The sequence below is a fragment of the Lactuca sativa genome, chromosome 8 (assembly GCF_002870075.4).
Source record: "Lactuca sativa cultivar Salinas chromosome 8, Lsat_Salinas_v11, whole genome shotgun sequence".
Classification (NCBI taxonomy): Eukaryota; Viridiplantae; Streptophyta; class Magnoliopsida; order Asterales; family Asteraceae; genus Lactuca; species Lactuca sativa.
The window spans coordinates 49,299,844-49,325,689 of record NC_056630.2 but is presented as its reverse complement, the minus strand read 5'-3'; the positions used below and the strand labels follow the sequence as shown (position 1 = coordinate 49,325,689).

Sequence of the window (25,846 nt, the reverse complement as noted above, 5' to 3'; positions counted from 1 at the left end):
ATAAGAATTTTTTTTGAGATTTTGTATATTCCGCCTGATATATTCGCTATAATAAATCTCCATTCTTACAATCTTGCCATTGTTTAATTATTTGGTTTATAGATATTGAGTTTTTTTTGGGGGTTTGTAATTTATATAATATTGTTACAAAAGTTTCATATATTATTTTAAGAGTAAATTACACAAATGGTCCCTATGGTTTGGGGTAATTTGCATGTTTCGTTCTTAACTTATTTTTTTAACTCGAAAAATCCCTATTATTTGGTTTTATTACGCGTTTGGTCCCTACTGTTTGTTTTTGTTACACATTTGGTCCCTGTCTTATTTTAAAAAATTATTATTCAAATTGAGAAAAATAGTGAGGTACGTAAAGTAAAGTGAGAGGGGTAGGGTTGGAGGTGTGTTTAGTTAAATAAATTAAAAAATCAAGGGAAAAATAGTTTTTTAGGTATGACAGGGACCAAGCGCGTAACAAAAACAAACAGTAGGGATCTTCCAAATTAAAAAAATAAGTTAGGGACCAAACGTGCAAATTACCCAATACCATAGGGACCATTCGTGTAATTTACTCTTATTTTAATTAATTTGGTTGTAAATTCTTAAAGTTTTATATTATATGGTTATGTAGATTGTATTTACGTAAATGAATATAAGGTTTGTTTACCTTACAAATCATGTTTTTTATAAACAAAAGTAAATACCTAGTTCAAATCATAAAACCATATCAAATAAATGTTTGATTTGTTTCGGCTCGAATGTTTGTCTTGATAGTATGTTTTATGTTTGTGGTTTTTATTTTTGGGATTCCTTTAACTTTTGTCATAAATTGTTTGCAAACAATGATTATTTTTATGTATTATATGCAATTTGTAATTGTCTATTCCACTAATGTTTTCATGAATTTTGATTAAGGATAAATAATGTGAGATGGAAATGTATTTTCATTTAAGTCCCATCTCTACTAATGATGCTTAATTTTTTAAACAATGCTACAACCAGATGTATGTTTATGTAAAAGTAAGATTATGTTATTATGGTTGTGATATTTGTAAAGATTATGAAATTGGTATTTTTTATACCGATTAATATTTGTAATTTTTTTTGTCAATAATTTTCAGTTATGACATGTTATTTGTTTTCAAAAGTAAAATAATTAACACAATATATTGTCAAAACGATATATTTTGTGAAAATTAATTTACAAAGAACATAAATGTTTAGGTTTTTGTGTTTATTATTGCGGATATTAACCGACCCAAAGGTAGGTTGATATTTGGCCGGATAAATGCATATATGATAATAAACATGGAACAAATTTTTTTAAGTTACATGTCATTAATAAATCAATCAAAAGAGGGGCTTTTAATCGACATGATTTATTGTCAATGTTTATTGTTAAATTTTATGGTAATGTGTTTGTTAATACGGATATTAATCGACCCAAGGGTAGGTTAATATTTGGTCGAATAAACACATATTTGATGATAAATATGCGACAATTTTTAGGTTGCATGTCATTAATAAGTCAATCCAAAGAGGGGGTTATTAATTGACATGATATATTGTCAATTTTTATTATCAAAATTTATAGTTTATGTGTTTATTAATGTGAGTATTAGCCGACCTGAAGGTAGACTGATATTTGGCTGAATAAACATATATGTGGTGATAAACATGTAGCGATTTTTTGGTTCCGTGTAATTAATAAGTCAATCCAAAAAGGGACTTGTTAATTGACATGATTTATTGTCAATGTTTATATCTAAAACAAGGATATCTCTTGCAAGTTAGTATTACTATCCAAAGACTTGATATTAATGTTGTGTTGATACCTTGTAACGATGTCATAAATTGAGTTTATTGATTACGGTTTATGGATTAATGAGCATAAAAATAGATTTGATTATGTTTGAATTATGGTATTATATATGCTAACATTGATCACATTTATGATTCATGTACTCAATGAGATTAACTTTAAGGAATGGATTGAGGGCATTATGATAGTTCTCAATTGCATGGATATCGACCTTGCATTTTGGATAGAGCAACATTCTTTGAGGATATTGAGTTTGGGGGAGAAACAAGGCTAAAAACATTGTCCTTAAGGAGGAATTAATCTTGATTTCTATTATTGCTTTTGATAGTATGCAGATTATGAATTAGTGATCTACAATGTTATTCAATCTCCTATTTTGAATACACAAATTTAACAACCTCAACTTTGGATATCCTATGCGTGGTACCATGTTTTTCATTAATTTATTATCTCTTTTGGTTTTGAGGTAAATACAATAGATGATTTTGTGTATCACGGATTATGGGAGTAAATTTATCTTTTTGGTTTTAGGCGATATCTACACAACCCAAGTTTGGATCATAAGAAAGCAACCACATGGATTTTGAGATATCTATATATAACAAAAAGGATATATGCTCAACTATAGGAAATCAGATGTTTTGGAGATCGTTTTTATTAAGAATCTGATTTTATTAGATGCCAAAATGGTTACCGATCCATATCGAGATACTTTTAAATTTTTGCATGATGAACTATTTCATGGAATAGACTTCGGTAGCTTCTTCTATAATGGCATCATAATTTGTAGCATGGAATATGGTTGCAGAAATTTGTCACGAGGCTACACATTATTAGTATTGAAATACCACTAAAGTTGTGATAATAAGTCAACAATATTATATTCCAACAACAGAAGTTCTATTAAGTCAAAGCATATTGACATCAAGTTTCCTTCTATTAACACAATAGTGCAAAATGGAAATATACATAGCACATATAAACAAACTCCATGAAAGCGGATCCGCTCATAAAGGGATTACCTACCTAAAACTTTCATGAGCATACTACACAGGTTGGTGTGATATTTGGTTTTAGTGGGAGTTTTATGGTGCTTTATGTTTTGTTTAAGAATAATTTTATTTTTTTGTACAGAATTAAGAATTCGGTTAACTCCATTATTAGTTGCACTTATTTAAAGTTTGATCCCACTTCAATATAAAGAGGAACTCGTCGGAAATCTATTTAGATTTTAAAACCACACATCATGTCTAATCTATGTCGTTAGTTATATATGTATATGTGACCATTGATATGTTTAGTTACGTAAATTGTAACGAATGCCACTTTGATCTTATACTATTATGATTAGTAGACGAGATTGTTTAAGGGTACCAATGTTATAATAACATTCATTAAAATGCTTATACAATTATACGTACATTTATATATTCGTGATCCAGTAGGAGATTGTTAGATAATTATGGGACCACTTCATAAATATGATATATTATTAAATCTAATTATTATGGTAAGAATATAAATTGTTAATGGACCGATTTATAGAATATTAACTTACCTTGTAGGTTAAGCTCCCGGTTTGATTCAAGATCCTCAAGATCCTTTTCATCCCTCATATTAGGGTATATCTCCATCTATATATATGTGTGATGGGGAGCAAATCAACACACACGAAATACATATGTAAATTCGCTTAGGGTTTGCTGAGGGATTCTAGAGAAAACTCTTGAGATCAACTGGAAAACTCAACTGTAGTTCTTCATATCCGAAGATCATAATAAAGCAGATATGTAATCATTCTTTAATGTTCAAGTTTTCTTTTAATCAGATTCGAGATTAAAGATCCAAGATTATGCTTCCGCGTTTTATGTTTTGGTTATGAAAATAACCAACATTGACAATGTGTGTGTATTTCTTTATACATCTACGTTGAGTTGAAGCATAATCTAAGTAGCCAAAGACATTATATTTGGAGTGCATACTACGGATTTAATACTCATAATACTTCTGCCACCAAATTTTATGTCCCCTTTTAATATTGTATGCTATATTTGTAACCTAATGAGTTTACACTTAGAAATGAACTTTTTTCACCGAAAAAACAAACCAAAACCAGAAACGGGTAGTGGAATTACATTCCTTTTGCTCCAACATATACTTTAAGGATTGATGATTGCCTTAACTCTTAATAGTGAAAGTCTTTCTTAAAAGATAATATTTCTGTTTATAAATTTCATCAACGAGAGTAATAATTCCCCTCTCACATGTGGACTGTGTTTTGTACCATGTGACTTTCTAAAAAAGCTATTGGATGTAAAAGGATACTTTAAGACAAGAGTGTTTGGCATTGTTGTCTTCAATTTCCTGAATTCAACAATCAACATTAGCATCATCATTCCATTTGAAGAAAGATAAGAAGCAACCATAACTTTTATTACATGGAGACATATAATCGCGGAAAAGTAGAGGAGGTAAGTTGTTCAAGTTGCTATGTTTTTAGAACTACATTGCGTGAATTCTTGGTCTCTAAGACTACTATTATAGGAGGGGTGGACTTAGAAAATTTTCGAAAAAGGGGCAAAAAAAAGTTTAATAAACATGTCAAAAATTTAAAGGCTCAAAACAAATTTAAACCTTCTTTGAAAAAAATAAAGACCAAATTAAATTATTGACAAAAAACAAATTTTAATTTTAAAAAAAATTATTGTAGGGCAGCTGCCCAAACTGCCCCAATATAGGTCTGCCCATGTAATATTTACTTATTATTATTAATCAATTTTGGAATGATGATGCGTGATGGTAAAAACGTATGGCGTATGAGAATATGGAAAAGGAGAATTTTATTGTTATTGGTGGGGTTTTGGGTTTCAGTTAAATAGTGAAAGGGTTTTGGTGGTTCGAGGCCCCAAGGGACGTAATAGACTCCTTCATCATGTTGTCTTCCCATTTTTATGTTATAATCTTTTTTTAGTTTAACCTTTCAAATAATTTTTTTATAGTTTCACAAAAGCATTAGATTTTTTAGAAAATGCATCATAACCAAATATAATGGGTTTAGCATATTCCCGTGTCTTAAAAAGAAGAATTGACTTATGTGACATTTAAATTAATGATGCGGCATTAAAAAATAGGGATAATGACTTGAAAGGGTAACGAACTTTTGACTTTGTTCACATTTAGTCACTAAACTTTTTTTCGTTATCTATTTGCCATTGAACTATTGAAATTGTTCACATTTTACCCTTATGACCGGCTGTTACCGGTCATAAGGGTAAAATATGAATAGTTTCAATAGTTTAGTGGCAAATAGATAACGAAAAAAAGTTTAGTGACTAAATGTGAACAAAATCGAAAGTTCGTTTCCCTCTAAAAAGTTCAATGACTAAATGTGAACAAACTTCCTCTTGTATTATGTTTTAGCAAATTATTTATTTTTGTTAAATTGTAGCAACATTTGTTGATGAACAAATCTATGAAATAAAAAAAACAAAACCCTGAAAATATATTTAAAAAAAAAAATAAAAAACCGAAACCAAAATAAAAAACACATGGTTTGACATTTTCCAAAATAAAAAATCAAAATTTCCAATCTGATTTTGGTTTTACAAAAAAAATGAACCATTCTCAATGATGTGAATTATGACCATTGGTTTGACACGCGAAATTAAAGAACACGATGATTTGGGTGTTTAAGAGATGCATTCGATTATGAAAGGTGTTTACAAAAAATGATCTAGATCTAAATCTACATAATTAACACATATTAACACTCTCAATGTTACATTTCTCAAGCACACCTCTACATGTGGTATGAACCCACCTTATATAGACATTTAAACATCTTTATATAAGGTGTGTTCATACCACATGTAGAGGTGTGCTTGAGAAATGTAACATTGAGAGTGTTAGTGTGTGTTAATTATGTAGATTTAGATCTAGATCATTTTTTGTAAACACCTTTCATAATCGAATGCATCTCTTAAACACCCAAATCATCGTGTTCTTTGTGTGTTCTTTAATTTCGCGTGCCAAACCAATGGTCATAATTCATATCAGTGAGAATGGTTCATTTTTTTGTAAAACCAAAATCAGATTGGAAATTTTGATTTTTTATTTTGGAAAATGTCAAACCATGTGTTTTTTATTTCGGTTTCGGTTTTTTATTTTTTTTAAATATATTTTCAGGGTTTTGTTTTTTTTATTTCATAGATTTCTTTATCAACAAATGTTGCTACACTTTAACAAAAATAAATAATTTGCTAAAACATAATACAAGAGGAAGTTTGTTCACATTTAGTCATTGAACTTTTTAGAGGGAAACGAACTTTCAACTTTGTTCACATTTAGTCACTAAACTTTCTTTCGTTATCTATTTGCTACTAAACTATTGAAACTGTTCATATTTTACCCTTATGACCGGTAACAGCCGGTCATAAGGGTAAAATGTGAACAGTTTCAATAGTTTAATGGCAAATAGATAACAAAAAAAATTTAGTGACTAAATATAAACAAAGTCGAAAGTTCGTTACCCTTTCAAGTCATTATCCCTAAAAAATATTATAACTAGAAAACACACCCTATAAATTTTTGGCTTCTTTAGTATAAATATAGAATCGAATTATCCGGTTGTAAAATTTAAAATTAAATTAGATTATATACTCCGGATTTTGTATTTTTAGATTGGTTTGTACAAAAGTTAAATTATTATTTTTTTAAACTTGGGTTTGATCTATTTATTAAAATAAGAACCAAATAGTCCATATAATTGAAAGGGAACCGATTAGTATATAACAATTTTGTTTATACAAATATTCTATTGAGTAAATTACACGAATCGTCCCTCGTCCATGTGCCAAAAAGCACGTTCAGTCCCTATTTTCAAAAATTAACTCGGATCGTCCCTCATTTGGTTAAAAGTTGCACATTTCATCCCTCGATAGTTTAAATTTACATGTTTCATCCCTTACGAGACATGAAATGACTATTTTGCCCTTTTTATTTAATTTTTGATTTATTTTATTTTTCTTACAATTAATAACAATATACAAAATAAAATAAAAACTTCATCCCTCCCACCTTATCTAACCCCTTCCCTTCTAAACCCACTTTCCCCTAAAGCAAAATCATTAACACCACCGGGCAACTGAGCACCACCATTGACCACCACCGGACCACCACACACCACAGTTGACTACCACTTTTTTTTCTTTCAAAAACATCGTTGATAAACCCTTATCCCCATTCTTCCCAAGGGTCCTTAAGCCACCACCATCGACCACCAAGCCTTGTAGAAACACCAGCCGAAGGAAGAGAGGCGGAAACACCAGCCATCACCGCCTGTTCGCAGATCTACAGGTGGTGTTAGATTTTATTTTTTCCAAAGATGTAAGTAATGGCAGACTCGATTTCTTTAAGGTTGAAACTCTGTCGAGTTTGATTCCACACAAAACCCTCTCATATTACCCGGCGGAATGTACCTCCGATCTAGGGTTTCAAATGGAGATAGAGGCGAACAAAAAAGTAGATCCATTCTTCTGTTTCTGCCAGGCAAGGGGTGAGGGAGAAGACGGTGATGGTTGTACGCAGATGAAGGAGGTGGTGGTTTCGAACGCAGATGGAGGCGGCGATGGTTGCTACAATGGTGGTAGAGAAAGAAAGAGAAGAGATGTGTGGTTGTGGTTTCCGACAACTTTATGGTTGTCGGCGACTTCGTGAAGGGTGTGCAGATCTTAGATGATGGCAGACATGCGGCGAACGGAGAAGCAGAGATGGAGTGGTGGATGGTGGTCTTCATCTGGAAACCTGGTTTCAATGATGTAGAAGGAAAAGGGGGAAAACGAAGGGGAAGGGGGAGCCGGGAGGGGTGGGTTGATTGGTAGGGTATTTTGTTTTTTTTTCTTTTTTTTTCTAAATCTAAAATATGATAAATACATATAAAAAATTAAAAAAGAAATTATTAAGGGTAAAAATGTCATTTTATGTCCATAGGGACGATCCGAGTGAAAAAATTATTATACAGGGACTGTTCGAGTTAATTTTTGAAAATAGGGACTGAACGTGCTTTTTGACACCTGGACGAGGGACGATTCGTGTAATTTACTCTATTGTATTATACAACTCTATAAATCATAAATTTTTGTATATGAATAATTTTTTTTTGTATATGAAGCATTTCCTTAATCATATACTAGCCGTCTACCCGCGCAAAGCGGCGGGCGGCGAATAATTTGATCTCTTTAGAGTTAAAACTATTTTGCGTTCACTTCGAGAAATGAATATTAAATGACATCTATTTTTCAAGAGCATTACCATACCATATTAAGGGGGTTTTTGGCTAAGCTTTTTTAAAACAACTTATTAGGTTCCACATCACTATAAGTTAAAAAACTGTTTGGATTCAAATAACTTATTCCGGTGGGGAACCTCTAATACATCATTTTTTCATAAGTTACCCTACACTCACTTATTAACTTATAAGCTAATAAACTAATAAGTAATAAGTTTTTTTGCCAAACACCCCCTAAATGGTTATTACTTCCATTTATACATATCCAAACCACTTGTACTGTTTATCGTCCTCTTTTTTTTCGTTTTCCTTAATTCCTTTATTAATTTAATGTCCTACTAAGTAAAATGCTAAAATATATAAATAATAGTTTATAAAAATAAACCTTTAGAATATCAGGTGTTGTGATTCAAAAGTCGATAAATAGGCCTTTGAGAATGCCAAAATACTCAGGTGTCAACTTGTTCATTGTGATTTTAAACCAAGTTTGGTCACAAATTAAAACATTTTCAACGATGGTATGTAATTCAATTCAAGGATTCATATTGATTTAGGTTCTCGAAACATTAAAATATTGAACAAAATCTATATAGAACCTTATAATAAGGACAATAATCACCGTAATCAGGAAGTCCATGTGATGAAACTTGATATTATAAGGACCAATGATGAAAAAGGTTTTCATTTTTAGACTAAACAAGATGAAAAATATACAAAATACCTTAATCATGTCAAATCTTGTATTTAACCGTTCTTTATTGCAAAAGTAAGATATCAAAATATACAAACTAACGATAATACAATGCTCTAACTGGCCCTCTTGGTTGAGTTCTTTGAACCTGCAAAGCCAACACATTAAAAAAACATAGTAAAAACCTTTTTAGGAACAAACCTGATATAATAAAGCCTTCACCCAATATATTTATAAGATAAAAATACAAAAAGTTAAAAATGATGAAATCAATTACAAGTAAGGATTAAAATAAAAACCTGTTAAGAAAGAGCCATCTGCAGGAGGGATATTTGAATCAACATGTATTTTCTGATGATTTCAAATTTTGAATTATCTGAAATTCAGGGAAGGAGATACAATTTGTTGAGAAATATAAGGATTCAAAACACATGTTAAAATTTAATATTATTTTATTGATAACTACTTGTACTATTAGCTTAATGATTTGAATGTCTTAAAAAAATAATATTATTATATTCAATCTATTTTTAGAAATAGTGAGATTTTTTTTATAAGATAGTAAAGATATATATATATATATATATATATATATATATATATATATATATATATATATATATATATATATATATATATATATATATATATATATAGGGTTAGGTTCATGTGAGACGACCTAATTTTGTGAGACCGTGAGACGCATTTTTTTTATTTTTTTTATTTTTTTTAGTTAATTCAAGTTCCGAAAATAATATTTAAAAAAAAATTCTGGATTTTTCCATTTATTTTGCATTTTAAAATTATTTTTTAGAATATGTACAGTGTAATATTCTATTAGAATATTTCATGTATTTTTCAAAAAATATGGAATTTTTTTTTTATTTTTTTTAGTTAATTCAAGTTCCGAAAATAATATTTAATATATATATATATATATATATATATCTAGAAAATTAATACATGAATATATATATATATATATATATATATATATATATATATATATATATATATATATATATATATATATTCGTGTATTAATTTTCTAGAAAATATTTTAACCTAAATCATGATGCTTTTTGTTGTATAATATTAAATCATGATATTTTTGGTTTATAGTTTTCAACTTAGATTTACACAATCCAATATGGATTACCACTAACTAGACTAAAATAGATGACACGGATGAAACTAAGCAAAGATCATATCCAACAAACTCCATATTTTGTAGCAAATAGTCTCAACTCCTTGAACTTTAACATATTATGAAGTTTAATGGGTTTGATCAGATATGGAGGTGGTGGGTTACTTTTTTCTTAGTTTCATCTTGTCTTCTATTTTAGTCGATGGTAGTCTAACATATGAGTTTAGCATGCACCATAGGCTAAGGCAAGGAGACCCTTTATCTCCGTTCTTATTTATTATTGTTATCGAATGATTACATGTTGCGATGGAGGAAGTGATTGTTTATGGTTTTTCCAGAGGTATGGGGTGGGTAAAGATGGATTTAGTGTATCCTACCTTTTTTATACGAACGATGCTATATTCACGAGAGATTGGGATGAAGGTAATATTCAAAGTCTTGTCATTGTTTTCTATTGGTGTCGTGATTAAAGATAAATCTTCAAAAGTAATTTCTTTTTGGGGTTGGCTGTTTGTGGATGAGGTCACGGATCTTACCTTGGTAACGGGGTGTGGAGCAACCATGACTCTCTTATCTTATATTGGGTTGTCGTTAGTTTTAATATGAAGAGGATTGAGAGCTGGAAGACTATTATTCAAAGATTCAGAAGAAATTAGCTTCCTGGAAAGTGAGACTTTTTCCATTGGTGGTTGGTTTACTCTTATCAAGCCCATTCTTGGAAACATGGGTATTTATTTCATGTCTTTGTTTAAACTTGAATTTACAGTTTATTCCTGTTGGAGTCGCTTAAATCTAGGTTTTTCTGGGGCGGTGGTGATAGTGATAGAAAAACCAGTTAGATCAAGTTGGATTCAACTTTATGGGACAAAGAAAATGTTGGTTTAGGTATTGGGAGGTTCCTTGCGCCATAGAGTGTCATACCACACTCACCAACACACTTAGAAGGTGATTGGGATCGACCGTGGGGTGGGAGAACTTTATGTCCTGGAGTTCTCAAAGTATATGTTGTTGCTACCTTCAACATTGATTTGTCTTCTTTTCGTTTGAGTCATTTGTCGTCTCAGTTTTATCTTTGGCATTCACGTTTGGGCATGTGTTTGTATCACGTTTAAATTTTCTAGCATCCAATGGTGTTTTGGGTCATTTGAACACTTGTGATATTTCGGATTGTAGTGGTTGCAAATTGGAAAAATTATCTGCTTTACCTTTGAGTAAAAGTATGTCTTGTTCTATTGCTCCTTTTGATATTATTCATTCTGATGTATGGGGTCCTGTAAAAGTATCCACAAAGGGTAGGTCGACCTATTATGTATCTTTTATATGTTATTATACTCTCTATATCTGGGTTTATCTTATGAAACACGGATATGATTTTCTTGGCATTTACAACAATTTTAGATCTCTTGTTAAAACTCAACATTCAACTGTGATAAAGTGCTTCAGGTATGAATTAAGGGGTGTATATACCTCTAATGATATTACTTAGTTACTTGCTTCCGATGGTACGATACATTAGTCATCATGTACTAATACTCCTCATCAAAATGGTATGGCAGAATGAAAACATCGTCATATTGTTGAGACATTCCGCTCGTTGTTCTTGTTTGCATAGGACCCTAGTGCCTTTTGGGAAAATCAGTCTTAATTTCTGTTTATGTGATTAATTGTATCCCTACTACATTGAATTCAAGAATGTCTTCTTTTGAGAAGCTATATAGTCACCTATTAGACTACTCAGCTCTACGAGTCTTTGGATGCACTTGTTTTGTTCTTCATCCTCATGTTGAGAGGAACAAGTTAGGTCTGAAATCTGCTATTTATTTATTTTTAGGTTATGGTATTGGACATAAAGGATATCGTTGCTATGATCCTATGAGTCAGAAGTTATATGTTTCCTGACATATCACCTTTTTGGAACATATTCCTTACTCGATTCCTATTGCAACCCACAATGTAATGAAGTTAGATCTTTTTCATTTTGATCCTTTTGATAAGGATATAGAGGCTCAAGATTCATCTATGCCGAGTAATCCTCCAGTTTATGACACACCCACTTCTTTAGAGAGTTCCTCGACTTGTACTATTCCTGAGTCCGCCCCTTTGACTGTTGAGATTGAATTCCCACCTCCTTCGCCCCTCAGGAGGTCCACTTGTCCTATCAAGTCTACCAAGCTTCCAAATTTTTCTTACTCTACATACTCAGGATCATTTGCTTCACTTATAGAAAGCATCCACCATCTGTCTTAACCTAAATCGTATAGAGAAGATGTATTAGATCCTCTTTGGCAGAATGTTATGGCTGAGGAACTCACTACTCTTTATCAAAATCATATATGGGATTCGGTTACCTTCTTCCAGGGAAACATACGATTGGTTGTCATTGGGTTTACAATATAAAAAAAACATCCAATGGGTCTGTTGAGCAGTACAAAGCCAGACTTGTAGCAAAAGGGTATTCCTAATAGTATGGTTGTGACTATGAGGAGACATTTTCCCCAGTGGCAAAGATGACGATAGTCTGTACTATGATTGTGATTGCATCTGTTCGACAGTGGAAGATCTTTCAAATGGATGTCAAGAATGCTTTTTTGAATGGTGACCTCCATGAGGAAGTTTATATGACTCCTCCTACAGGAATTCATCACCAATCGAGTGAAATTTATTGGCTTTGCAAAGCTTTGTATGGTCTCAAGCAAGCACCTCGTGCTTGGGTTGAGAAATTTTCCACAATGATTACATATCTTGTATTTGTCCAGAGCAATCATGATTCAAGTCTGTTCATTAGATACACGAGTGCAGGACAAATTCTTTTTTCCTTATATGTGGATGACATGATTATTACCGGTGATGACCATGGTGGTATTAAGTCTTTGAAGCATGATCTAGCTCATCGATTTGCTATGAAGGATTTGGGCTTGCGGTTTTATTTCTTGGGTATTGAGGTAGCTCAGTCTAAGAAAGGGTATCTTCTTTCTCAGACTAAACATATATCTTACTTTTTTATACGGGTGCGACTCTCTTACAATCGGATTGTATATACTCCTCTTAAAACCAATGCACGATACTCTCCTACTGATGGTGTTCCTTTGTCTGAATCGCATCTTTACGAGACTATTGTGGGAAGTTTGGTTTATCTCACAGTTACTCGTCTGAATATTGCTCATATTGTTCATGTTTTCAGTCAGTTTGTTAATACTCCTACCTTTTGTTCATCGGGGAGTTGTATTCCGTATTCTGAGATATCTTCCTGACACTCAGTTCAGTCCTCTTGTTTCCCTCGACGTTTTCTCTTGAGTTAAGTGCCTATAGCGATGCTGATTGGGATGACGATCATCATGATAGTAAATCCACCATCACATTTTGTGTGTTTCTTGGAGAGTCTTTCATTTCATGGAATAGCAAGAAACATGATGTTGTCTCTAGATCTCCCATGGAGGCTGAGTATCACGCTATGGTTGTGAATACATATGAGATTATCTGGTTATGGTGGCTTCTTGCGGATATGGGGACTAACATTTCTTTACCTACTCACTTGTATTGTAATAACAAAAGTGTGATACAAATTATGAAGAATTATGTTTTCCATGAGCAGATGAAGCACATTGAGATTGATTGTCACTTCACCCGTCATCACTTACTGCTCAGAACCATATCAATTCGGTTTGTTTCATCAACCTTGCAACTTGTAGATATTTTTACGAACGTTTTATTGGCATCTCGGTTTCGTTTTTTGTATGACAAACTCTTGATGATTATTGTTGTGGCATTGTGAGTTTGAGGGAGGATGTTAGCACATATATTATTAGTCAACATGTTTATGGATTCTTTAGCTTTTAGCCCATGAGGGTTTGGTTCTTAGCTAGTATTTATTCTTCTTTTTCTTGATTTTAGCTCTTAAATCTTTTCTATGAAGAACACTTTGTAATTTCTCTCTTTCAATAAAATGTGGTTCTATTATCAATTAAATAAATATTTTGGATAATAAAAAGATAACCATTAAAGATGTGAAGTTATCTCTTATAACAAACTTTTAATACATTTTCTAAAATTGACTGTCCTATCCAAAATTTAAAGTTTCGTACTAAATCCATGTTTTTCAGACTATTATCTAATGATTCAAATCAAATATAAATTTTCTAACAAAAAATGTGGACGTTTTTCAAATTTTGAATTTCGGACTTTTTTTTTTTTTTTTTTTTTTTTTTTACCAAGAATCGCAGATAAAAAAATATGAATGATAATTCAAGTGCAAATCATAAATTCGAAGAATACTATTTGCTTTTACTAAAATCAAACAAGAAGTTAAAAAAAACATAGCAAATAGAAATTATGTCATTTAATGAAAAAAAAAATGATACTAATAGTAAACTTGTAAAATTTAAAGGGTGGCAAGATTTTCTTATAGATGTTTGATGCAAATAACAAAAGATTGAATATTATATCATTAGAATCCGAAATGTCCCATTTTAAAATCAGTCCTCATTCCCGAAAACAGATAATAGTTATATCATTTCCCTACATTTTCATAATCATATGTTAATTTTTGTATTAAACCCTCAATATTTACATACTAAATTTGTAACATTTCATCTTCTTATAAGTGTAAAGTACCCAAAAAGTCATTTACCTTATCCATGCTAAAATTTGGAATAATCAATTTACATTTTTAACACAAGCCCTTGTAAGTTGTAACTCTCAACTTTGAAGCCCAAATTTATGTCAAAAAGAACATATGAAAAGTGAAAAACAGTCAAACCGCCATATTGTTGCACATGCATACTGATCATTTAAAGAGCAATAGTGTTTGTACAATCAAGTATAGAGTAGGAATACTGTTCCTCCTCCATATGGTTCAAACATTAAGGAGCACAGCATCAAGTCAAGATTTGACACTTGAAGAATTTTTATTTATTTATTTATTTATTTATTTTGAAGTATATTGACAACAGGAACTTTAAAGCTTGTATTCACAAGATTCAGCATTGTAAAACAACCCACGAGAGAAAATGTCTAGAATTTAAGAATCTTTATCAATCGTCTTTAGTGTAGCTTTAACTGGTTATGAAATAATGAGATTTCGAATGAAAAAAAAAAGAGACATAGTTGAAACCTTTTTAAAAATTAAAACACTCAACCCCTAAGACAATTTGTCTTAAAACACTACAAATTTCCTGGTTGTAACATGATATATCAACTTATCAAGTACGTTTTCTAGCGATTTGATTTCATTGTCTGGATATATTTTGCATGTTTGTTTCTGTTTCCGTGAACTTTTCTTGGGGTTTCTCTCATTTAAGAAAAACGTACAAACACACCTACTCCTCAAGGTACAAGTTTGAATTCAAGTACACACGTTTGTTAGCCTACTCTGTTGTACTTTCTGCATAAACATTCGTACAATCTTCACAAAAATATACAAACATCAAATAAGTGTTTGTCATAGCTTCTGAATATCAAGTCAAAAACAATACAAACAAATCTCACACTTCCCAAAACCCATCTATACAAACACAACATAGAGATAGTAGTGTATGTGTTGTCTCGTGTCAAGAAGCTAAAAATCAAAGTTAGATCCGAATATTTTGTTAGGGTTACAAGTTACAAAACCGGTTCACCAAAACTATACTAACCGGTTCACATCAAAACACCATCAAATGTAGTACATATAGGTATGCACATGACACCACACGCCAGCATATAACAAATATGCAAAATTTGCTGGCAATTTTTTAGGTTTTTAACTCTCTTTGGTGGGTTTTGATTCGAAAAATTTTGCAACTGCTTGATAGAGATTTTCTTCTTGAAATGGTTTTGATACGTATCCATCCATTCCGCTTTTTTGGCACTCTTCAAATGTCGCATGGATGACATCAGCGGTCATGGCTAGAATCGGCAAATGCCATTCCGTGGTTGAACCGTCGATTGTACCGCTTGTTTGTTGCTCGTTTGCTTGACTTTCCATCGATCGGATCCGCCGTGTAGCCTCAAAACTGTAATTTAGTTAAACAGTCTGTCAGTCTCACATAAGCTAGACACAGTTTTATCTGGTCGTACACATGTTAGGGTTAATGACATAAATGGATAACAAAGTATTTGGTTTTAGATAATCTCCAACCCTTGACAAAAACTTAACATAAATGTAAACACTAAATCCTCTTCAACCCATTATGGTATATTTAATAACAAAAAAATTATTTTAGGTATATTCCCCTTTTATCAAACTTTTATGATGTTTACAAAAACAACTCTTACATTTCTTAGGTTTTAACAAATTGACTAGTATCATTTAGTACAAAAATTTTATAAATTTTATGATCAATGATTTATAACCAAAATCAAATTATGTGTTTTAGTTTTAGTTAAATATGAAACTTTTAACACTATATTTTAGTGTTTGATTAATAGTATAACACCATAATAGGTGCTACACTATTTCAATTTTTTTACATTTTATTAAAATTTTATTTTAAAGAATTATAGGAAAGGTCTTTGTATTTATGCGTACCCGTCCATTTCCGGCATTTGAATATCCATAAAACACGCGTCAAAACCATGCGGTATTTTAAGCAAATCAAGAGCCGATTTCCCGCTATCCGCACACTCAACTTCCGCCCCGAATTTCTTAAGTGCTCCCGCTGCAACTCTCCGATTCACTCGATTATCATCAACCACTAAAATCTTCTTCCCACAAAGCAAACCCCTCAAATAAACCGATCCATTTGCCATTACTTTCCCTTGTTCCACCTTCTTTCCAGTTCCCAAAACTTGTTGCAAACACGCCGCCACCATACTCGCCCTCAACGGTTTCATAATCAAAGTATCCGAAAACCCCGCGTTCTTCGCCTTATCGAATTCCATTCCGGTGATATTCGTCGCCAAAAGAATCATCTTCGGCGACTTTGTCACGTTCCCGTTGGCCAACCACACGTCTTTCTCGACTAGAATCATATCCGGCCGACGACCGGAATCGGAATCGGAAACAGCGATTCCGATGTTGCTAACGACGTCGACCGACACGCCTAACCGCTTCAAATGGTATCGAGTGACCGCGGCGCGAACCGGTTTGTTGTCCACCACGGTGGCTTTTAAACCTTTGAATGAAGTTGGGAGATCATCATAATTTGGTCTTTTTGGATCGGTGATTGTGGTTTTTTCACATCGTTTTAGGACACAAGTGAAGGAAAACGTGCTACCGACTTGTGGGCGTGAAATGAAGTTTATTTGACCGCCCATTAATTCCACCAGACACTTGGAAATGCTTAATCCGATTCCGGTTCCGCCGTAGTGTCTAGATGTGGAGCTGTCGGCTTGCATGAATGGCATGAAAACGAGGTCTTGTGCGTGTAATGGGATTCCGATTCCGGTGTCTTCAACAGAAACCATTAGAGAAACGTTTTGAGAAGGTGGGAATGGGAATTCTTGATCGGACATTAGGTGTTTGAATTTGTCCCATGTGTTTCGATCATCTGCTGCTTCACGACCACTTAATGTTTTGAATTGTCCATCAGATCTTCCATTCATACACGTGTCAGATTTTGATTCAAGAACAGCTTTTGAATGTTCAGCTAGATGAACTTGAACAAATATATGCCCTTGCTCAGTAAACTGTCAAAAAAATTACATCTTATAAGAACTTAAGAAAAACGTTCTTTATATAAATCGAGTCAAAATCAAAATCACCAAATTTACTTACTTTAACAGAATTCCCAACGAGATTTGTAATCACTTGTCTGAATCTTCCCGGATCCCCCATTACAATTTGAGGAACTTTATCGGATACAAGAACAGCGAGCTTCAATTTCCCAGAAGTTATGAAGAAGAATAGAATCAGATATAACTTTGATTAAACGAAATTGAGATCAATTTATCATCAATTTTTAAGAAATTTTACCTCGATTCCTTTATGGCGGGATTTTTCTGAGAACAACGAGAGAACATCATCTAAAATTGATCGGAGATCAAAAGGAACTGCTTCAAGTTCTAATTTCCCAGCTTCGATTTTGGCTCTATCAAGAACTTCGTTGATCAAAGTAATCAAAGCTCGTCCACAAGCTTGAGCCGTTTGAGCGTAATCCCTTTGGGTTGAACTTAAATCCGTATCAAGAAGTAACGCAAGCATTCCTGTTTACCCCAATTGAAAATCAGAGACAAAATCGAACAAAAAGATGGAGAGAAAAAGGGGGGGAAATTAACGAAAATGACGCATACCAAGGATTCCGTTCATGGGGGTTCTGATTTCGTGTGAAACAGTAGCGAGAAACTGAGATTTAGCAACATCGGCAGCTTCTGCTCGGACTTTCAATTGTTGCATGATATCAAAATCATCTTCAACTTGAACGATATGAATGGCGCCGGTGTAGAACATGTATCCGACTAATAAAACAATGACGTAACCCAAAATGGCGGAGATGGTCGCCGTCCATGAGATCGGAGGTTTATGAAGATACCTGCAAGTCATCTGGTGCTTTCGAAACGGATCACCGAAGTCTAGCTTACTGACACGTGTACGTGACTGGTCACCTTCTTCAGTCTGACGTCCGTACATTATCAGAGGGTCTGACGTGTTGGTGACGTCATATACCTTCACGACGATTTCCTGGTTTCCGGCGAGTTGTCCGAGGAGATTTTCAACCAGAGACTCCACGTCAAATGCTCCACCGAGATATCTGTTTTCAAAGACAAAATCGTTGAATCTCATCGTCGAATTAACAACTGAGATATGGAATAATGGGATAAGGAAGAATTAGTACCCGGCTGTAGCTTCAATTCGGTCGCGAACAGATGCATTTGGGGGGAGTTTGGATTTGTAAACAGGAATGGTTAAAACGACTCCGAGATGATGAGAACCCAAGAGTTTGAAAGGGCTTGTGAGCACTGCTTTTCCAGTTGATCGAGCTCTCAAGATGTTTTCTCGATCTTCCTGCGATCAAATTAGGGTTTATCAGTTTTAAGCTTTTAAAATTCATCGGATTAGTTGATGAAACTGAGAAATTGAGAAATTTTCACCTCGCCGGACATCATATCTAGCAAGTTGAGATACGAAAGAGTTTGTTGAGCGAAAATCACGGGGGCATATTCGTCACGATGAGGTGAAGGTTCTTTATTCGCCATTGTTCTTATTGTCCCACCATGTTGACTCTCGAATTCTTCTCTCTCGGAGTTCATTACCCTTTGTGCATACGCTACACCGCTTAATAGAGGTCGCTCGAATGCTGTTCTTGCTGTATATTCCGCAAATGTTTCCTGCATCCATCATCAAAGACATGAATTTAGGTTCAAATTTCTGATCGAAGATGAAGGCAAGTTGAGTATTTAACTATTTATTAGGTTCGCTATTTTCCTTTGACTTTTGAAGTCAAATGAACTAACTTTCCACCTTCAAATTCGACATGAATTTAAAAAGTTTCAAGAAAAACAAGTGCTATAAACAGAGAATTAGCCGCGTTGGATCTGTAACAATGCACATTAATTTAGCTAAAAACACAGTAAACAAGATCAATAAATTAGGAAAAACACACAATCAAGAATTATGATTATTATTCTTCAAATTGAATCGAGAAAAGAGTAAAATCAAGAATACCCAGAAATTAATTTCGTTCAAAATCAAGAAAAAGGTAAAATCAAGAAAACCCAGAAATTAATTTTTTCCAAAATCAAGAATACCTAATCATAACTCTGTTTCTTGAATTGCCCAAAAATGTGCGAGAAGAAAAAAAAAATACAAAAAACAAATCACACATACAAAACATAAAAGGTGAAAATGCAGAGCATAATACACAAATATAAAGGGGGAAAAAAAATTCAAACCTGATCAATTACTGAAGGGTTCTTGTAATAATGAAAAGTCGAAACCAAAACAGCAAGAGCATGAACATGATTAACACTAACACTAAACTGATCTTGCAACATTCTTGCCCTTTGATCACACATACTCACTAAACCTTCTTCAATTCTCTCTTGATGCCCTTCATCGATGCATCTATAAACATAAATCGCTGCAAAACCGAAAGTAATAATCCATAATGCTAAGTATTTTCCTTGATTTGTTCTTGGAAAATAAGTTCGGTACTTTCGTTTGGTTCCGAGTTGCTGTTCATTCAAACTCACAGCCACCAAGTGATGGTGGCCATTGCCATGGCCTTGCATTTTCAAACCCATTTTTTCAGTGAATCGAAAACATGAGGGTAAAATTGGAAAGAAAGGTATGAGGATTTATATAAAGTTTTGTTCTTCAAAGGACAGATAACTTTTTCAGTAATTTATTATAAAGTTTTTTCTAAAACAAAATAATTGCGACATTGTTTTGTGTGAATTTAGTCAAGAAAACACACAACCCCAGAAAACCCACTAAAGAATAATAATCAAAGACAAGAAATTCATCAGAGAGTTTCACACAGTGACAGTGAGTTAGAGAGAGAAAAAGAAGAAGGAACAGAAACACCAAAAAGGGTATTTTGAAAGAATTCCCAAAGGGTTAAAAATTCATCTCAAAGGGAACAAGCATGGCTGTGTTTGCAGCCCTAAAAAGATGCACAGAAAGCTCAAATTCCAAAGGAACTTTGGGTTTGAATCGAATTAAAAAATCGAAGTTGTTGTGAAAACTGGAAACCCTAAATTTAATTATATTAAAGAAAAACACAGGCGTGAAGGAAGGAGACAAACATTAGCACATTCACTGTGTTTTTATTTGTGATTTTGAATAAAGAAAGAAAGCATATCAATGGAAGCCAAACTAGAAGATTTTTGAACAGCAAAGCAAAAGCAAGAGACAGAAAAGAGGGGAAAACAACGAAAGCCAAGTTGTATTTTGGATAGAATGAAGTGTGTTTAACTTGGTATAAACATGAGTTGTTTAATAATGGAGGAAGAATAGGAAATTAGGGAGAAATTAATAATAAAAGAAGGATATGTTTGGCTATATTACTTTATAAATGCAACTGAATCGAATTTTCAGGATTTTTTCAAGATACGCTCTTGTCCCCCCTCTCCCTCTTCCTTCAATAAAAACAGCCATCAAATAATCAATTTTTCCTTTTTCCTTTTGCAAATTAAATCATCCTATAAATCAAAAATCAACGGCGATTATCCTGAAGTTTGTTTTACTATATATCTTTTTCTCATTTATTTAGATACATGATATTTTCTAAAATTTTTAAATTTTTTATTTTTTATTTGCCATTTTATTATATTTTCCATTTATTAAATTAAAATTCTAAATTTAATATGTAAGATAATATATATGTAAAGTATTTATTAGAAATAGTTTATATATGTAATGTATTCAATACGTTAAAGTCTCGTTAATTTTAATAATTCAATAATTTTCTTATTCTTCTTATACATTCAAACTTTTCAAATTGTTAAAATTTTATATTTAATTTTTTTAAAATAAACTCATTAAATACATGAGTCTCACACCTAGTTATATAATACTATTTATTTTGATTTTATTAGATAATATAGTTTTTATTCTATTTTTAAACAATAAATTTAATATAAAAAATAATACAAAAGTCACTTAAGTTTACACTAAAATTTTAATTTAACACTTTGTTTTTTTATCTCAAAATTGATGTTGTTTTTTAACATTTTACAATTATGATTATTTGACCGATAAATCCGGTTTTCTGCTAAGGTGGTATAATAAGATGTTGATTTTGATTACGTGGTATGCTGACGTGTCAAAATTAAATTCTTTTCTCATAAAAAATATTAAGTTTTTATTTTTATTTTTGCAATTTTGACAATGAGTTTTTTATTTTGTTTTTCAATTTTGATATTCTATTTTTTTTTTCAAATCGAAAATCATTTTTTCAACTTTATTCATTGTAGACCATTTTCCATTTGAAACCATATAAATATTTTTATTATATTTTAAACCGTATAGATAATTTTTTTTATTTAAAACCACATTCTTATATAAATACAAGGGTTTTTGTTACATTCAAACCATAATATAATGAATAAATATGTATTGATTATATAAAAAAACCCGTATTTTACATTAAATTACGCAAATTTAAAATGAGTTTGGAGGTTTTGAGACTGTAATCGTTCAAGACACCGAGGTCATATTTGTAACTTGTGAAATTTTTACATCTTATTTCATATTTATAATATTATTATGAACATCTTGAATCTCATGGTATAACTCTTGAATATTACTAAATCTTGAATGACCGTTTTATTTAATTATTGAATGAAAATTAATTTATTCTAGAGACATATAATCACTATGTCCATGAAGGATTCTTAGACATAAACTATAATATATGTTAGATTTATAGGATCTTGAACTACTAATAATTATGTATGAGGCTATACATACACGTATGTACACCAAACAAATATCTTATAATTAATGGATTTTTTTTAAGAACATCCTCTCTCTCTCTTTCTCTCTCTCTCTCTCTCTCTCTCTCTCTCTCTATATATATATATATATATATATATATATATATATATATATATATATATATATATATATATATATATAGCTAGGTTATAAAGTGGATAGACAACTATTGTGTTGACGTGTAAATAATGCTATTTTATGAAAATTACTAAGAGAATATGTTGTTTAGTAATATGAATACGTTCAATCTCACAGAACTATTGTTATTTTAATGCATTTTCACCAATTCTAATTCATTTTTGTTCTTATTCATCGTTTTTTATTTATTTTAATTCTTACAAAATACGACTCAATAAACATCCTGATAACATTCTGCCAGAATGAGAATAATTAAAAAAAAGTGTATACTAACCTTATAGACGATTTAATTAGTGAAAATGCTTACTAATTAAAATAATTATATAAGATTAAATGCATTCATATTATCAAACAATATATTTTCTTTGTAATTTTCACAGAATAGTATTATCCACACGTCCACACAATAGATGTCAATTCACATTTGAACCTAGCTCCCTCTCTCTCTCTCTCTCTCTCTCTATATATATATATATATATATATATATATATATATATATATATATATATATATATATATATATATATATAAAGTTAAGCATAACTTTTCTTTGAAAATGAAGAACTAAAATACATAGAATACAACTTTTATATAATTAAAACATATTTATATATAGCATTATGGTTTGAATGTACAAAAATATTGTATTTATATAAAAATATGGCTTTTAAATGAAAAAAAAAGTATATTTTATATGGTTTAAAATGCAATAAAAATATGTATATGGTTTCAATGGAAAATAGTAATAAAAAACATTGTATTTATGCAAAAAAAAAAGGTTTTAAATGAAAAAAAATGTATTTATATGGTTTAAAATGTAATAAAAAAATATTTATATTGTTTTAAATGGAAATGATCGACACTGAACAAAATTGAAAAAAATGATGTTCGATTTGGAACAAAAAAATAGTGTCAAAATTGAAAAAAAAAATTCACTGTCAAATTGATAAAAAGTAAAAAACTTACTGTTTTTTGTGGAAAAAAAATTAATTTTGACATGTCAGCATGTCACGTAATCAAACCGACACGTCAGCAGGCAACCGTGTTGAACGGTGAAGTAGTAAAATTGTAACAAATTAGAAAACACAATGTCAAATTAGAATTTTGGTGTACATTTAATTACTTTTGTGTTATTTTCCTTTTAATGTACCCTAAATATAACTATTTATGGGACTTGAACCTTCACATGATACCAAAGTGGTAGAAATCTTTCCGTAGCAAATTGTTTTTAGACAAAAATTATATAAATAGTATATATGGTTTACTGAAAATCTCAACTTCACTCCCTATTAATTTTTTATACGAATGGTTTGGTTTCTAAAACTTACATAAATGGTCTTCGAGCTATATAAAATGAACTATTTGCCCTTTTTTGTTTTTTTATTTTAATTTTAATATATTTTAATATTAAATTGCAAAGGTCACATTTCCATCTCACCCAACCCCACACCACCTCACATACAAACCTACAACTAAACCCACAATCATAAAATAAAGAAGACAGTTAGAACACAAAATGAAGAACATAAATTGTGGTGCGATTCATCTTCTTCCTATAGTCATCTATGTGTGTATGTAGTTTTGTGGTTTTGATTCATCTGCTTCATTCTTCTTTTTCAATTTTGCATTCCCTTTCCTCTCCATTCATCCTTCTCCCTCTACCACCACCATCATAAGTCTCTCTCTCTTTATCTCTATATGTATATGTGATAGAGGAGTTCATACATCCAATCCTTGATTCTATTCACTTTTTCCGTCATTAAATAACTCCCCCACCCCATATTTCTTTTCCGTCATTGAAGAGCTCTCCTTGTCCCCTTTGTTTTATGACATTATAGAGTTCATATGCATGTTTTCCTACCAGAGTTTTAAAACAACCAAGGGGAAAAAGAAAGAGATCAAGTGTCAAAACAACCATATCGAGTTTCAATCCACCGAATTTCATGTTTTTTTTATTAAATCCTCGACGTCGCCTTATCAGGTTTTCAAACTCCAACGATTGATATCACTTTGGTTAACAATTTGTGGTAAACATTGATAAAGACTGAGTTTCAAAACACCATCTTTCTTGTGGTGTTATGGTTAGTTGCTACAGACTACTGAGAGAGAAATAAAATCAGGGGAGAGAAGGAAATATATATTTCGTTCTTCCTCATGGTATTGAATATGGTCAGTTGCCAATCTTTTGCGACCAAAAGACTTAGGGTTAAAAGGGGTTTGCTTTGACATATTTTGTTCTTGGATCCAATTTGTTTAATATTGGTTTAAATAGGTTTGAAGTTGAGGATGTCAAAAGGTATGGGGGAGGTGTGGGTGGGTGGGGTTAGGGGTGTATTTGATATTATATTATTTATATTTTCTTGTATTTAACGAAAATAAAGGTAAATAACTAAAAATGGTATGATAGACATTTTACATGGTTTATGACACATGTTTTCATGAGGACCACGTTTGTCAAAACAAATTAGCAAGGCCTAAAGTTTTGAACTTTGGTAAACCACATTGACTATTTATTTAATTTGTCTAGTTTTTATTACAAACAATATTATTGAAAAACAACATGTAACACATGTTTTCATGGCATGTATTATTACAAGAAGGTGACACATAGAGTAGTGGTACACGACGTATATGGTTAAAGTCAAAAGTGGTCAACAAAAGTCAACTGTGACGCGATGTGAATATTCTTCAGTCGTGATGTGCTAGGTTTCCTTGTATACATGTAATGTTGGGACAAAACACATGGTATGAAATGGTGACACGAAGCAAATTTGGAGCTTAACACGTGGGTCGTGACATGACACGAACTTGGATTTTAGCCTAGTATATAGTTTTAAAGGGCTTCTGATGGCTTCTTTTCACGTATCGAAATCAAAATCGGTGAGTGAGTAATTTAACTTAAAGATAGAGTTCATGAGGTCGAGATGTGAAGGTATGACTGCTATACAAGAGGAGGTATTCACTTGATTCGTTAGTATATAATTATGTTTACGTAAATGAGTCGTGAAGGTTTTTTTAAAAAACTAGGGTAGTACTAGAATTCATGATACACTGTTGTTATAGATTCAATAGTAAAAAAAATCATGGTAAAACTCTTAATTTAGATAACTAGGGTTATAAACCCTAATTTATAGAACTATCAACTATGTGAGATTGGGCCAACGACTTATGAGATTAAGTTGTTTAGAAATTGTAATGTGAAGTTCTACTGAACTTGATATACTATCCAAATAGGTTTAGACAAGTAATGAATTGGAATCAGTGAAGTGTTTGGCTCCAGAGTAATAGTTATTCTTCACTAACTAACCAAATGAGTAACCACACTCTTCTTCTAGATAAATGTTATTTGAATGTATGTTTATTATTTTATTGTGTGATAAATACTTTATTATAGTTTTTGTGAAATAAT

At 31.7% G+C, this 25,846-nt stretch overlaps 1 protein-coding gene across 1 annotated transcript; it reads right to left on the bottom strand.

The window, feature by feature from the left end:
- Nucleotides 1-15,357: 15,357 nt before the first annotated feature.
- On the bottom strand, nt 15,358-20,875 carry LOC111904387 (histidine kinase 4). Its single transcript, XM_023900164.3, has 8 exons — nt 19,751-20,875; nt 18,950-19,186; nt 18,694-18,863; nt 18,152-18,609; nt 17,835-18,064; nt 17,637-17,735; nt 16,449-17,548; nt 15,358-15,933 (listed from the first exon to the last, which is right to left on the bottom strand). The coding sequence occupies exons 1-8, from the start codon at nt 20,099-20,101 to the stop codon at nt 15,681-15,683; spliced, it is 2,898 nt and encodes a 965-aa protein (XP_023755932.1). The 5' UTR covers nt 20,102-20,875; the 3' UTR covers nt 15,358-15,680.
- Nucleotides 20,876-25,846: the final 4,971 nt, after the last annotated feature.